Source organism: Lonchura striata, chromosome 2, assembly GCF_050655825.1.
Source record: "Lonchura striata isolate lonStrDom1 chromosome 2, ASM5065582v1, whole genome shotgun sequence".
Lineage (NCBI taxonomy): Eukaryota > Metazoa > Chordata > Aves > Passeriformes > Estrildidae > Lonchura > Lonchura striata.
The window spans coordinates 120125859-120142980 of record NC_140704.1 but is presented as its reverse complement, the minus strand read 5'-3'; the positions used below and the strand labels follow the sequence as shown (position 1 = coordinate 120142980).

Here is a 17122-nt window from a genome sequence, read left to right as displayed (position 1 = left end):
TACGCTGGCCATGACATATGCTAAATGTTTAGTAAGGGTCTTAACACTGAGAGACTGTTTCATGACAGCAAATGGAGCAGGGTACCAAGTATCTGTGCCTTACAGTACAAATTTACACAAAGCAGTGAAATCCACATTTACACATTTTATTTACCTGAAGCTGATTTAAGTGTAGGAAAGAGAGGAACTATTTAGCTCTTATTCGTCCACCTCATGCCAACAGTATGGGTTGGAGAAGGAGGAAAAGCAAATGAGGAACTAATGAAACGGTCTCTTTCCCCTACTTCTGAGCATAACAGGGAGATGGAAGAGGACAGGAATTGTAAATTGCTGCTATTTATTTTTGTTAACAAAGTGAAATGAGAGCAGCTAAAAATGAATTCCCATTGTATCTGATCTCTGTATAAACACAGTATATAATAGTGCCAGGCTGAATGAACTTACAGACAAAAAAGAAATGAAATCCAGCAGGAGAAAGTACATCATATGATAGCATCAATACAAGTTTACTGAAAAAAAATATTTTCACTACTTCTGAAATGAAGGGAAATGGGTAAAAATATAAGGGGGCCTTAAAGTTGTCTCTTCTTCTTAGTTAGTCAAATGGTGATGTGACCAAAGGCATGAACTGACCATAAAGGCACAGTTGTTTCCAGGCTGCTGCTCTGAAATAAAACTGTATCAGGGAAAATAAAAAGGTTCCTTTCATCACTTGCAATATAACTAAGAGGATAATTCTCTGTAATCCATCCTCTTTAAAATGTATTATTACATTAGCTGCAAACCATGTGAAAGCTCTCAGAAGAAGTGGGTTGACAGAAAATAATTTAAAAAATGTTTCCAAGATGAGCAGGATATTATTGTCTGTCCTACATTTTTTGAGTAGAACAGAGGAAAATACAGTTACTGCAAGGACCAAAAATCAGTTCTGGACAGGAATAAAAACTATTCCTTCCTGTTGGATAACAAAATGAAAACTAATTAATTAATTCTGTAGACTCTTTCAGAGTAACTGAAATACCTGCTGCAATGAAGGTAACAGTGCAAAACACATATCCTTCCCTCGATTTGATTTAAACCATAATGTTTTACTTTGTTAACAAGAAATGGTGCCTAAAGTACTAATCTAACACAGTTAAAGCTTTAGAGCTTCAGGTGAGGCTGTTAAAATTACACTTACCTACCAAAGCCTTTACAGTCTTCAGTGTGGGGTTTTCTCCATGCCTAGCTCTGAAATCAGATATCTTCACACAGCGCATCGCCTTTCTGGCATTTCTGGAGAGAAACTATCAAGCTTTCAGAACAGAAATTTATTTTTTTGCCAACTTTTCATATTCTTTGCAAAAGCTATTCTACCTTGATTTCTCTTTTAATCATTTTCTTATTACCTTATCTGGACTAAAAAATAAAACAGAGTATTTGTAATTGTAATAGAAGGCCTGGGAAACAGTGTGCTTGCCAGCGTATCTCCCTTTTTATTCAGAGACTGACAAGCTGCAGAAGGACTGGGTAGGTGTGAATGACAAGCAGAATTCAAACCATGATGATCATAGTTTCTTTATTAGGACTGTGATCCAAGTAATAAACTCTAAAAGATAAACCAGGGAGTAAATCCTGTTGCCTTAGTTGGTTGCACTGATAGCCTGCTTGAGAAAAAAGAATTAATTCCACTCATACTGGCAGCACAAGACCTTTGAATGAAGGATATATATGAGTTTAAGAGGAGGCAAAAAGAACGGATTCCAGAAGAGTTTATGTAGAATCATGCTGGGGTCTGGAACTCTGCTCATTGTCCAACTTTTCTGCTGGAATATTAACTTGTTACTAATAGTTTTGGACAATATTCTAAATTTTGGAATCATTGCAGGTGAACACTCTTAGCTGTGATTAAACACAATGTGCCTTACAAGGAAATGATGACATTAGTGTAATAGCTAATATCCTTGTCTGGTTATGAATAAGACTAGTAATTGTTTAAAGTAGATATTTTCATTGGACAACATCTAATTTTTGAGGATGGAATTGTGGAAAAATACAGGAAAATGGTGCCAATATTTAAATAGATGTTTTCAGTTTTGTTTTCTAAATCTCAGTGATTTCTACAAAAGCAATACATGTTGTGCAGATGCCATTTAGGAACATAACAGTAACACTTAGATTTATACAGCACTCTGTGGGCAAAATTTATCTTAGCACCAATTCCAGGACTGTCAGTGAATTGTGTTATGAGGGATCTTAGTCCCAAATGTGCAGGTGTTTTAAGAATTTTTCTGCATTTTTCTATGTAACATACATTCTGCAATCCCCTAATTGATGTGACTTCTCTTTGGAGTTTTTGTGGTGGGACAAAGCTGTGAGGTCTTTGTCTCCTCCCAATGTGCAGGGAAATAAAACCAGCAACAAGATAAAGAAAAAATTACCATCGTTGTAAAACCACACATGATCAGTTTGTGACTCCTGAGACTGCTAGTGCTTTAAGTTCTTTCAGTGTTGTGTTTTGTATTGTTGTTGAGGGTTAATTTGACCTAAGTAGGCACATGCAGTCTCTGGAGTATACTTTGTTTTTGGGTAATTTGCCAATATGGGCTTCAATTGGTCCATGTTTTGCTCACTCACATATAGTTTTATTTTTTCAGGAATGCACCTATGTGCTTTCTAGTGTGAATTCCTGAAAGCAGGTGCTAAAATGGGCTGATGTACTTGCACATCAGCAACATGATTTTATCTTGTCTAACACCTGAAAAAAATTTAAGTAAAACCCTGTGGAAAAAGGTACACACCTTTAAAGGTAGCGAATGTGCAAAATCTGCAATGTATTTATTGGATTTTGGAAGATGTATGAACTGCCAGACACCGGGTCAAAGAGGAGTGGTGTTAATAACGTCTACTGAAGCCTCTTTATCTTTTTGCCTGTTTTTATTAAGACTGATTTGAATTTGTGTGAAGAAGATTTGTGGCCCATATACACATAAAACACTTTTGAGGCGGTGGTTGCAATCATCTGTGATTAGTATCTTCTACCAGGATTGAGAATTTCAGTATTCATTGAAGAAATAAATAGTTTGAACTAAAAATGACTGACGAGAACAGGACAAACTAACCGGAAAAAATTTGCAAGAGAAAAGCTGGGTGAAGGAGAAGAGAATGGGAAGAAAATGAGGAGCAGCTGAAGAGAGGAGCCCTTCTCTGGGCTCCCTGTTCCACCTTATCTCAGTCTATTGCTTTACTGAAGGCAGTCTTTTTGTTTTGCCTGCATCAAATTTTCTTGCGGCCCTGCTGGGCTAAGGTAAGATGTTCAGTTGCAGCCTGTTTGGTGGCACTGCATCCTTGTGGAGACAGGCATGTAACCTTGGACAGAAGAGCTCTTAGCCTACCCTGGCTGTGAATAGCAGCAGTGCAGCCACTGACACTTTTACAAAATATGGAATTCTTTTCCATTCCTTGAGCAGATCTACAGCTTTGCCTTTTCCTTGCTCTACTTTCTTACACTATCTTGCTGACAGTGCTTGGATTCATGTATATAGAGGTTGTTACCAGACAACCTTTATAGAAAACCATGTTCCCCAGCTCTAACAGAGTGGCTGCTTATGTAGGGGAAGACATTCTGTAGTCTCTTAGCAGATGGGACTTCTGAAGAGGATTTAAACTTAGTTTCGAGCTCAGCAAGATTGCTACTCAAGTCTGCCATTTTTCTTGGCTGTGTGTCCTTGCTGTGATTTGCTTCAGTTGTACATAATTTTCTAATTTCTGCCATGATCCTTGCTGGAACTCTGCATGTATTTTGCTTCAGTGTCCTGCTGCCTTGGTTTTCATTCTTGGTTTTTCTTGGTACTGTGCCCTAATCACTAGGCATAACTGTTTTGGTATCTAAAACTTATCACTTGTTGAAGAACGGGAAAGGAGATTCCTTATTTTGTTGTTTTCCATGCTGCATGCTTGAGTTAGGACCAGTTCCAAGACTGGCCCCAATGCATAAGTAAATACTCTAAAAAGCAGAAGTAATAACTTTTTGATGCTAGCCCCAAATTTCATGTTATTTGTGCTAATGGTGCCTTCATGGCCTTCAAGAGGTAAAGGATGAAACATGTAGATCATCTAAGATCTGAAAACCTTAGGAGGCTTCCAGAAGTATTTGCTATTGTGCTTGAGTGCATCACAAACACAAATAATATAATCCTTAAAACATCAGTGCAAGGGAGATGAGTTCTATTGCAATTGCCAAGGAACTGGTAGGGAACAAGTTCAAAGGAGTTATATTGGTTGGCCATGGTCACACATGATGCCTTTTGTAGAAGTGGGGGAGAACTGACTTATGATTCCTAGATGTTTGAATTCTAGTAAGGGTTTCAGACATTGTAGTGTTGGAATACCTAACTTAGGTTGTAAATCCTGTTTCAGTAATTTAACCACAGGGCTATCTGATGCCCTCGTCCATAGGCCACACTGTTGTCAATGAGATACTGGTCATTCCTAATTTTACTGTCCCAGCATTAAGCCACATAATGAACTGAACTGGGAAACAGCTAAAGTTTAGCAACATTTGTGGAGTTCATGGAGTTATGGAAGAGAAAAATATAGCATGCTATTACTCAATCTGCAAACTTGAAATTCAAGAGAAAACTGTTGGAGAAGCATAACAAAGTTTATTATTTCAAAGGAAGCTTAGCCAACATTACAGGAAAACAAAAACCTGCCTGAGTTTCCTAGAGGAGTCTATTATGGAAGAACAACTGCTCCCTGGATAACAGTCAAGATTATGACTTAAGAAGATAATATGCAGCTGCAGTTTCTCATATCTTAAAACAGACAATTACCTTTGAAACACAGAGAACTGTGGGATACGAATCAGTTATTAACAAAACATGGCAAATTAACAGGGAAGGAGTGTTTTTTGCCTTCATGAGAGAATCTACCATTGAAAATTAAATTGCTGATTTAAAACCTTCCACATATGAACAGTCTGGTTTTAAATCCAAGACAATAGATTGCAGGCAAACAGGCAACACTTTGGAACTGGACATGCTTTTATTAAATGCTTAGTGATATAAATAGCACTTCCAGAATTAAATGCTTAACTTATAGCTCTTTGTGTTTTCTGTCTTCTTGATGTTATTCCTAGTCTATAACGTAATCAACTATCCATCACAGTCCAGTATTTTATTCCAAGCTCCATCCTATCTATCTGTGGGGCTATAAAAGCACATGCAGACATGCACATGCACCCTCTCAATCAGTAAGAACCCAGAGTGAAGGTAGGCTGGAGAATCTTGCAGTAAAACTCTTGCTTTTTCCTTCCTGGCTTTCATATTTCAAAGGTAGGAAAAAGAAAGTCTTGAAAGTATATTTGTTTCTGTTAGCATAGGTAAAGGCAGACCCAGGGCACTTCAGCCTGCATGTTTGCTGGGGTCAAACATAGTAGGGAACAATAAGCTGCTCTGTGGTGCTCCTTGCTTCGCACACTGAGCAGAAACTTGGCACAGTGAAGAGCCTGAATCTGACAGTAATAATTGTGTAGCTGTTTAGTTTCTTACCATTAGGTTGACACTGAAAGTTGGCAGCATAGAGACAGGGACATTTTCAGTCCTTTCATGCCTTTTTGAGTCCTTTTCTTAGTCTGTATACTTACATTACAGTTAAAAAAATGTTAATTTTGGTTAATTCCTGTTTTCCTTTAATCTCTTGTAAGTGCCAGTACACATAAGCTGCACTTGTGATTTCAAACATGAAGAAAAATAATACATACAGATGACAAATTATGTATCCTCAGTTTCCTCTACACCCTATGATGTTTTTGCTACTGACTTTCCTAAGAAAGAGTCAAGCTAATGTTACATGTCAGTAGCCTCTGTGGGCAAACAAGGAGATAGGTAATAACATCTACATTGCAGTTGCATTAACCATGGAGATTCCTTTCTGCCCCTGCCCAACTTTTTTAGACCATCTGGCTTCTTTTCCTAGAACAGAAAGAAGAGTGCTGGTTGGATTTTTATGGTTCCCATTGCTTTCCTTTTTAGCTCTTTGTAGCTGTCGTGTTTTGTTTTTCCATGTGCATCAGTACTTCCTGCTGTTAATTTCATTTTAAAAATGAACCAATAGTTCTTTGTGTAAAATGAAATGAGGATGCTGCATGTGATTAGACTTTTCAAAGGGAACAGAGATTCCTGTTTAATATTAGATGTTGCAATGTTTTTATTATTCTGTTACGTAGATACTTCTTTAGTGAGTTTACCAAAAGAAACTGTAGTAGTGTTTCCTGAGATGCTGCAATTAGTTCAATAGTCCCTGGATTTGTTACCTTTTGTGTGGCACATCTGAAGGTATGCCACACAATTGCTTAGACTACTTCTGCTTTCACTAGGCTGGCTTATTTGGAAAGAGAATAAATTTTGAAAGGTGTCTTTGCAGTCCTTCCTTTTATGATTCAACAAAAATAACTTTTTTCACAGCTGTTCTACTTTCAAAGATGTTCATGGAGAAGAGAGCACCAGTCAGCAAAGGTTCTGGACTGCCCTGGTGTTCCAGTCAAGCATGTTTTAGCTGTGAATTTAGCTTTTGACCTGAAACATGTAGTATCTCACTCTGTGATTGTGAAGTTGTTTGAACAGTATCTCCAGGATGCCTTGTGCTCTGCTCCATCTTGATTTACATGCACCTAATTTCTCTGATCTTAGATTACAGACTTCTTTGTTCAGGGAATGTCATCTCGTTCTGAACATACTTGTAACCTGATGATTAATGCACAGACTAGATCTGCTTGATCTTTAACACTTTCAGTAAATTATAACAAGAAGAAGTTGAGTAGAAACTGTGCTTTCTCTTCTCCTATGTTATATTAATCAGGAGATTTTTACTGTAACAATGTTGTCATCTGTATTCATTGGAACTGCTTTCAGTTATGTCTCTTAGTGGTGAACTTAGTGCTGCTTTCAAAGATGGGCAAAGAGTTCCCGTTATGTAATTTTTTCATTACAATTATCTACGTATAGAATTTTAAATTTAAAGCATTTAAATTACACTGAAATTTAGTGGCATTTTTGCACCTATCCACTATAGAAGCCTTGAAAAATTCAAGTATGGAAGCATAAACCAAGTGCACTAATTTATAACCTAACGACATTCTCATCCTCTTCTTCATTTTGCCCAGAGTTCATGATCTAGTAATTTGCTTCTATTTGCATTTGCATTTTCAAAGGAAGCATATTGACATTGACTGAACTATAATGTTTAACCATGAAGACTTTATGGTTCAAGTCTTTATGGGTATTTCTTTGTTTCGTGGCATGAAGTATATACACGTACTCCTGCTTCTCCTAAGATATTTTCAAGCAGTCTCTGTATCAATTCCATTAACTTTATTTTCCTAAACATCTCCTTCAGGCTGTTAATAACTAACTTTCTGGGTTTTTAATCACTTTTCTGGAAGCTGTGTGCCCTGGTCATATCCTTGGTTTGGTCCCCTTGTGAGGATTTGAACTTAATTACTGTATGTTATGGTCACTGCCAACAGCTTAGTCAATTGCTTCCTGAAACAATTCAGTGCCAAGTCAAGTATCAACTCATAAATTCTTGTGCACATGTAAAATAGCAAGACACAATTTTTCCACATTTTGTCCTCCTGAGATGTTGCTTACGCAATATTTGTGCTGTTGAAATTACACATCATTATTGTACAACTAGGCTGTGTTGCCTTCCACTATTACTAGCTGAAATCCTGAGCTTCATTTAATCCCTCTCAATCCAGGAAAAAGCCTTCCTGCTGACTGTAGTTAGGTAGCCAGAGTTTGCCATTTTTACTGTTCCCTACTCCACTTTTATGGCATGTTGTGGATAAAACTGGAATGTACTGATCCCTGGCAAACTTGGGTGAGTCCAGGAGAACCTTTGATATCTCTACAAGCTAGCAGAGGAGTTATAAAGCTGCTTTAATTTACCTTAAAGATACAGTTTGTTCCTTGAGACCATCTTTATGGAGTCAAAAGTGTTTCAGCTACACTCTTTCTCAGCAGCGACAGAAATATCACAAAATCCATTCTGCTCAAAAGTTCCAGACCGACATGTTTTAGGTGCCCCTCTGGTTAAGATATTGTGATGCAGTATTCCCCTACTGGTATTTAGATGTACAGCCTGTTGCATTGAAATAAGAATTGGGAAGATATGAGAGCAATAACAAATCTCTCATTCTTGAGACATTTGTTAAGAGGGGCCTTCCTTCCTATAATATTATTAGACTAAGCAAACTTTTCTGGAGCTTGTAACAGCTGGTTGCACAGCTAACAAGGAATAGCTGTATATCCTAGTTCTGAGCAAGGAACAAAGGTTACTAGAAGATTAATTTACACATGATGCAGCAGGCACTGAAGAAAGCAGCTTTTGTAATAATTAGCTTCTCAATCAAGAGTGTAGAGAGTGGAAAAAAATGCAATGGTTGATTGTGCCAGCTGCACAGTTTCAAACAGGCCCACTGACAATTGTGTCCCAATCAGATGTTCCAGTTGTTCTAAAGAGGAATTATTTAAAAATTATGGTCTACTGTGCGTAGAGCACAAACAGGAACCTGTTAAATAGAATACACTTCCATGTCACAAGCTCTTGCAATAAGGGTTATGGTTGCTGATTAAGTTGAGGCAGAACCTATACCCAGGCTGGGCATGTATTTCTTGTTGCCTCTTGCTGCCTAAACTGCCAAAGGTTTTATCAAGCCCCTGTAGAGGTTGGGTCTGGTGCCAGGGGTGTCAGGAGGATTTTTGCTGTTGGCACATTTCCTTTTGACCCCTGTGGAGGGTAAGCTTGGTGCTCTGTTCTAAACTGCCTGACTTAGCCAGTGGAAACACAGCATACTGAACAGCAAATTAGAGTTTCAGTCATTTAGCAGTAAGTATTCACGAAGAGAGGAGTTACAGCATATGACCTGCTTTTTATGGTAGCAGGATATTCCAGACTGTGCAGGTTCATAGCAAATTTGCAACATCAGGATTATACAAGAATGCAGAAATGTTGGAGCAGAGTCCTTCTCCTTGCACCATTAATCAGATATCTCATAACAGATGATGAGCTGTGATTTATTTCAGGATGTATTTTCCTGTGAGAAATTAGCCTGGGTCTGACATTTGGGTGTCACATGAACACCAGTAGGTCACAGTTAGGGACAGAGCTAGTAGCAACTTTCCTGATATTTTATGAGTTGGGCAAGCTTAGTGGAAAGTAAGCTTAGGTGAAACATGGTCATTCAAACAAGTGGATGACTGAGGAGGTTTGAGAAAGAGGCATCACTCAGGAGTCAATCACGAGATGCTGGTTTGGTGGTCACAAGCAATTTTTGCCTGGGCTCTTGAACTGAGAATCCTGAGGAGAGCAAAAGAACAAAGGTAAGGGACACAGGTTGCAATGGGAGGGATTCTGATTAGGTAGAAGGAGAAATAAATTATGGGGAGGTCAAACACAGAACAGATTATCTAGAGAGGTTGTAAGACCTCCATCGTTGGAGAGACACAAAACTTAGTTGGACAAAGACCTGAACAATCTGATCTGACTTTGAACTAGTGGCTAACTTTGAAGGTGGTGCTGCTGTGAAAGAGTTGATCTTCAGAGGTGACTTCCAACATAAATTATCCTGTCGTTATATATTTTATCTGTTAGCTGGGAATGAAGTAAGGTCATCAACAGAGCTTAAAAGATCATTTTTACTCTCAGTGAGCTTTAGACCCTGCAGAATTCCACAGAGCAGTCAGCACCCCAGACAGGGGAAAAATGTACATTTTGTAACTGTGTTTTTTATTGAGACACTGGCTTCCAGAACTGATGAATGTGATAGATCATATACACTGACTCTGACTCCTGCTGGAATCTGTCATCCCAGGACTCCAATTTCTAAAAATCTACCATCAAGCCTTTTCATATTGACATAGAAGGTATTTCTGTGGTAAAGAATGGATTTAAGGGGTAGGGTTTTCACTTGATAAATGTTTATTGATTTTAAAGCCAGAATCTCAGATCCTTACTCAGTTTAGAGAAAGTCTTGTTTTGAGACAGGCCCGCTGCTAATGTATGTCAGCTTTTCCTAAATAAGGATTGGGTTCAGTAGCTTTTTGATTGACTGGGGACTGGATGAAAATTGAGAAGTTTCTCAGAATTTGCTGCATACAGAATAATCCTTCGAGGGGTTTTGCTCTGCTACCTGGAGTGTAGGAGAGTTTCTCCAGCTGTTCACAGAGCAAATTAACTTTATCAGCACTTTATTATAATTTGCCTTCATGAGTTTTCAGTTTATCTGATTTTAAAGAAGCTGCTATTACAATTCTTTGATTTACAGCTGTAATGTTAAGAGGTCCAAAATTATGGGTTCTTCAAGAGAAAAGTGGATTTTTTTGAGTGCTAAAGATTTTATGATAGCTTTATGATTATTTTGTAAAAATATATTGTCTGGCATGTCAAGCCAGTCACCAATAATCAGTAACAGCATAGCTGACTCATTTTGGCTGTGTAGAAACCTCGTAACTACAAAGTACCTGACATTACCTGACAAGGTGAGCAGAGCCTTTCCTGCCACACTGACATGTGCAGCTGCTTTGTACTCTGAATGAAAACCACACAATGGAAAGCTGCCAATGCACTGTAACTGATTGTTTAAAAAGCCCTGCATGGTTATGTTCATATCAGGGGCTGGCAACCCTTGTGACTGAGCACTTTTCAAACAGCTGTCTCAAATAAATGTAAAAATGAAGGTTACTAAAATACAAAACATTGTTAACCTCTGTGATTATTCCTAGCTGTGAGATACAGAGGCATTGTCCATATGCATGGGCATTATATCATAGTGACAGTTTCAAGATTTGTGAAAGCACTGTAGTCTTTTCTCTGTGCACATCTGATTCCCATAAATATTAACAAGAGTTATAGGCCATGTTTTTTTTGGCCTGTACTCTCAGGAGTTCAGATTTTGTAATGTTTGTAGACTTGTTGCTATCTTTTTTTGAAAACTGTTGTCTGATGTCTATATCTGATGTTACATTACAAATAAAAAAGAACACACAAAAGTCAGAAGAGCTCCAGAGAGCAACAAATATGCAGGATAAAGTGTGATTTAAAAAACCCACACACTTTACTATGAACATTTACTACTTCCTTGCTACCTCATTTTCTGAGTAGCTTTTTCATGTACTACATTTTTCATGAGCTACATTTTTCCTGCTTTGTAGAAGAAATAATTTGACTTCCATTTATTTAAGTGCATAACCAAATGTCTTTAATTATTTGAGTGTGCATGCATGGTCTTATTGAGTTAAATGATACCCTGGCCTGCTGTTTGGAAATATCATGGCATTAATTATTATTTTCCATTAAGTTGCCTTTCTAATTTCAGTTTGTAAATTGCTAATGATAGAACATTTTCTGTGAACAGCTAATTCTAAATATCACCTTGAGTCAGGACTCGGGAACGTAACAAGTACACTGCAGTGCATCCAGTGTGCTGTTGTTAGCAGTGCCAGTCAGGGGTGCTATGTAGAAAGAACATATGAGCCTGACCACTTTTTCCTATACTCCCCAGTCAGCTACTGTCATGGGGCTAGGAGTGCTCTCTACCTGTTTTCTTTAGTGTTTATGACAGCAAGCTTGCAACTTGTGAAAAATATATCACTAATCCACTGTAATTATGGCCACCTTTAACACTAGCATCTTAAACACAGATCAGAAGTTCATTCTACTTTGGGTGTTAGCAACCCAGTACAGAATGATGGATCTTGTTCCAAGGACCCTGCTATGGAATTTAAATGTCCTTGAGCAGACTCTCAAAGTTACAGAAATGTTTAGACCAGAAAGTGCTGATTGCCTATTTTTCAGTATTTTTAGTGATGCTGATTACTAAACCTGAACCTAGTCTGGGAGTATAACAGCAACCAGCTGTTACAACATTACATATGTATGTACCACTGCAAAACTAACTCTAGAGATTTTAACATTTTATAGCATTACACAGAAGTTTTGGTGTCATTTTTCTAGGTGATGCAGCCTAAGTATAGGGAAATCTGTGCCCTGATGAACTTGCTGCCTAAGATAGGTCAATCTGTTTCTGGATAAACTGGGGTAATTGCTTGAACAATTTGAAATGCTTGTTCATTTTCCTCTTTCTGCGGTTCAGCATTTTCCTTTCAGATCTGTTTAGAGAAAAGCTGCTGTTAGAATGCAGACCAATGTCAGATTAGACTTCACCTCTGAGGGAATGTAACACTGCCATCCCCACTGTAATCGCCACAACCAATTTTTCTTTTACATTTCCCTCTTAACATCAGGATTTTGGTGTGGACTGTGAGACTCCGTGATCCCCCTCTAGTGGGGAGCTGGTGCGAATGCCAGGCTCTTCTGGAGAGAAGACCTCGGAGACCAAAATCTCATTATTTGATCCTCTGGCTTTAAAAGCCAAAGGAAAGGCAAATCAATTGTGTAACAAAAGTTTTTATACGTGAGAAAATGCACACAACAAAGTAAATCCATGGGCTTTGGTCTAACAGGGAGCATTTGTATGCCTAGAAGTTTTGTAGCTGTGGGCAAGTAGATTATTTATATTAGTGTTCTCATGTAAAAACTATTTGTTGTATTTGCTAAAAAGAAAATGTTTCTTTTTTTTTTTTTTTTGCCACAGCATATGCCTTTGATAGAAATGAATACAATTATTTGTGTGATAACCTGTAACTTAGTTTAATTTACAATATGTTCATTTAAAAGTTTGTATTTACTTTTGGAATAATAGTCATCAAAAGGAGTGCCTAAAATTCATATTGGAAATAAGTAAGTGGAGAGTGATTGCTTGAAGAACTGGTATTCTGAAATGCTAAGATGCCTGAATTAGCTCCTGTTGTGTAAGGGGCAATAAGCATTTCACAGAGGCTGTTCCTGCACAAAAATAAAAAAAAAAAAAACCCCAAAATAGCAAGATACACTGTTTTAAAAATTAATTTTGATGAAGGTGAAAAACAATGGTAGCTATAAAAATGATATTTTAACTTCTTAGGCACATGAATAAACAAACATTGATCATGAGTTTATAGTCTAAGAGTTGGCAGATAAACTTCAAAGCAGCTGTGCTTAGGATGTTGAAGCTCTACAGTGTTACCAGACCTAGGCACAGAGATTACATTTATTTCTGGAAAAATCATGTTCAAAATTCATGTTATCTTTCAGTAGATAGTCCTTTTTTCCTTTTCCTTTTCCTTTTCCTTTTCCTTTTCCTTTTCCTTTTCCTTTTCCTTTTCCTTTTCCTTTTCCTTTTCCTTTTCCTTTTCCTTTTCCTTTTCCTTTTCCTTTTCCTTTTCCTTTCCCTTTTTCCTGTCCCTTTTCCTGTCCCTTTTCCTTTCCCTTTTCCCTTTCCTCCCTTTCCATACTTCCTTTTTCCTTTCATGTCACTGTTTTCCAACACTCTTCCTCCTCAACTCTCTGCCTCCCCTCCCTTCTTTCCTCCATTTCCAACTTCCTGCTAGTCTGTCTTCCAGCACTTTTCTCAAACACTACTTCCCAGATTATGCTGTGACACTTCATCACAACAGACTTTGTGTTTACTATGCAGTGTCCACTGCCTCCCATGTATTCCTGCATTAGCTCTTTGCTCTTTGCCATCTCTTTCTTTCACCCTTACCCCTAAGGTGATCATCCTTAAGCCACTTTTTTCTGCTTGACTTTCTCCGTGTTTAACCTTTTCTGAAATCACTTCTACTCTTACTACTGACATTTGAATGATTTGTCTTGGGAGGTAGAGTGTGAGACAAGTGGCGTTGTGATAGTACATCAAGTCAGTCTAATGTGTGTTTGGACAGCCTATGTCCATAATAATTCTCCTACCCTGGGAGAGAGCTGGCTGGCTGAAGGGCAATGTTGGTGGATTTCATTAGCTGACATTATTTCAGTATTCAGATTGAGAGAGTTGTTAAATCATCATTACTACAGTTATTCACACTTTTGATGTAGATTTTTGGTAACTGGCTGTACATCACTTTATCTGCAATTTTATCTGTTTTTTTCTTGGTGTTACTGATATTTACAATATGTAGTATAAGTAAATCCACTTAGCCCCACATGCACGGCCATAAGCATGTACATATGTGTAGCCATGCATATGCACACACAACATGCTGAGGCTTTGTTAAATGATGTTAATTGTTGGTGTTCTTAATTACAAAACATATTTCTCTATTGGTCTGTTTGCATTGCTTTGTTTTAGCTTCATCTAATGCATTGGAACTCCACACTGTACAGCAGCATTGATGAGGCAGTAGGGAAGAAGCACGGCATAGCTATTATTGCTTTGTTTGTGCAGGTAAGTTTCCTGTGTTACACTTGTTATGATGCACTGTCATTTGTCTGAGGATAATGAGGTCCTTTCCTCGTTATTTAATTTTTAATGATTTCATGAAGGAAAACAATGTATGACCGCTGGTATTCTATTTGCAAAATATTTTTCAGTCATGTCTTCTTTATATGTGCTAAGCAATCCATTCTTATTTGAACAGGGTATTGGAAGTATGTTAGTTACAGAAGGGATAATACATAGGCATCTTCCTGGGACTCTGGCTATAAGCAGACATCCAATCTTCTCTGTGAGCAGAATGAGGGCTGTCAGGAGGAACAAGTGCTTCACTATCTCTGTGATGTATTTCTCTTAATTCCTGGCTGGGTCTGCTGTTCAGAGTTTGAGGAAATAGACAGAGGAGAGGAGGAGAGATTAAAGAAAAGGACTACAAAGTCATTGGCACTGCTGAAAACTGGTAGCAGAATTCTGCTTTCCTGAACACGGGGACAAGTGTGTTTCTTCACACAGGACAAATGTGAGGCGGAGTCGTATTACTTCTTCAGAGACTGAGAGTTTTAACAAGACTTGCCAGAGACCCTCAGAAACGCCAGCAATGAGAATGTTTAAAGCTTCCTGGGGACAAGGTGTAATGAAATCTGGGAAGTTAGCACTATAATCTAATTGCTGTTGAAGGTTTTTCAAGGTCTGCATCCTATAAAGATTTTCAGTTTTAGTCCTCAAACACCAGATTCTCATCTTCCTCATGAGGAATGGCAAACTGTTTTATTTAAATGGGTTTGGAGAAAGAGGTTTAGAGTTCATCCTTAGATCAAATGGATTTTCTTGCACAGTGATATTATTAATTTGTCATATTTCATAACGAGTTTATGAGTGCCTTTGAGCTTTACCTCTGAATTTAAAGGTACCTTGGTTACCACCTCAACATTCAGATAGAACTGCTAAAAATGGAAGTTAGAAAGTCTTCAGCTTTGTGTCCTAGAGGGCTGTGTGATAATTGCTTATGTAAGTCACCTTCTCATTCCAGCAGAGGTAACCTTTGAGTCAGTTAGAAAGTTATATATAAGTTCTTAAATAAATTTGAAACTTCAATGATACATTTTCCATTTCTGGTCTCTCTCCCGCATCAGTGTTTGTAAGCATTCCAAAAAAGCTTTTTTATTAGCCAAGAAAGGTAAAATTACATCTGACTGAGGAAAAATAATATTTAAGCTGTTTATTAAAGGAACAGGGAGAGTTATGTTGGCGACCAATTTTTTTCTTGTTAAAGGTGTGGAAAAATAATTTTGAACCATGGTTCTGAAAATATATTATTTTAAAGTCAATGAAAATATTTTCACTGATTTAAGTGACAGCCCTTGGGGATTATTAATTTAGAAGCAGCATCTTTGAAATGACTTCAATATCTTTTATGCACTTTGGAAGGTTTGAAATTGAAATTCCATTCTTAAAAAAAGAAAATACTCTTAAATTCTTAGAAGTAACAAAGTACATTTTGTTGACATTCAGTTGTTTCCTTCCAGTGGCTACTGTGTAATTTTATTCCAAGAGAAACAAGAAGCAAACAAAATTTTCAGGGTCTAGCTCTCCCATTCTCACTCATGCTGGTTTATTTCCTTACCTTGTATTTGCACATGTTGGCAAAGAAATAAAGTGGAAGGTCATTCTGCCTCGTCTGATTTTGTTCTGAAGGTAAAACTAGGACCCTGGAATGGGTGATTTGAGTCAGAGGAGATTTGAGTTTAGTGTGCAGAGTGAGCACCGTCCATATAGAATTAGAATCTCTTATCTCCGTGTGTTTCTTTAGAGGCCCATCTTCCGTGCCTTGCAGGCGTTCGGTAGAGGCAGTGCTGCAGCCTGCCGGCAGCCTGCCTTTCACTGGCATGGACCCAGAGATGCTGTGGGAGAGGGAATCTGCTGTTCCGTGCTCTGCAGGCAGGAAAAAACTCCCCTGAGCTTCAGAGATACCTTGGGCCAGATTTGCAATGCTATGGGAACAAATTCAAAAATTTCTGTGTACTTTTCTGACAAAAACTGGTAAGGACAAACCGTATCCTTGGCATTTGTATGCCACAATACTGCATGATTTTGACTCCACATAGAATAGGTGCTGCAAAACAGGGTTAATAAAAACCTGCCAGACTTAATTATGACTCTTTCTCTTGTTCTGTGAGTTTGTCTCTTCTTTAAAGTGATTTAAGTCCTGTTTACTTTTGGCTTGTGGTTTTATAATGATTTAATTTTTTTGAGTTGTCATGTATTATTGTATTTGATTAGCTACAAGGTTGTGTAGCTAAACTAAAAACAGCTATAGTACTTACTGTTCTGGTTGACCTGAGTTTTGCCTCACAGTTTCTGAAATACCAAGATACTGAAACTCACCTTTGCTTGCTGTATTTCAGATAGGAAAAGAGCATGTGGGCCTAAAGGCTGTAACTGAAATTCTTCAGGACATCCAGTACAAGGTAAGCCACTGTCTGAAGCAATTCTTCCTTTAATGACCAGAAAAACAGTAAGCAAAGGGCCTGTATGGAGCCCAGAGAAATATTTCAGATGTGTCTGTAGTAAAACCACAAATAAAAGCCATCATTTGGTGGCCAGCATGAAAACCTCAGCATTTTATTCAGCTAATATTATTCAGCTAATATATATATTATACTTTCTTTTTTTGGTGGTCAGAAATTTTGATCTATACCAGTACCTTTTCAGTGATTTTCATGGAGTCAGTGTGAGTGCAAGAAGTGCAACATGCTTAGTGAACACCAACTGCCGTATCTCCAAGCTTACCTGGTCTTAATTTGTAGAGGAAAAGAACAGATTAAGTGA

At 37.9% G+C, this 17122-nt stretch overlaps 1 protein-coding gene across 3 annotated transcripts in view; it reads left to right on the top strand.

Moving 5' to 3' along the window:
* The window catches only part of CA8 (carbonic anhydrase 8 (inactive)), a 49497-nt gene that overhangs the window by 8255 nt on the left and 24120 nt on the right, over window positions 1–17122 (top strand). For all 3 annotated transcript variants that reach the window (XR_014953438.1, XR_014953437.1, XM_021555659.4), the window contains exons 4-5: window positions 14210–14305; window positions 16699–16761. Coding sequence is in view for 1 of the 3 variants with exons in the window: in XM_021555659.4 (XP_021411334.1) it covers window positions 14210–14305; window positions 16699–16761 (159 nt within the window). In the remaining 2 variants the exon portion in view is untranslated. The remainder of the gene's footprint in view (window positions 1–14209; window positions 14306–16698; window positions 16762–17122) is intronic.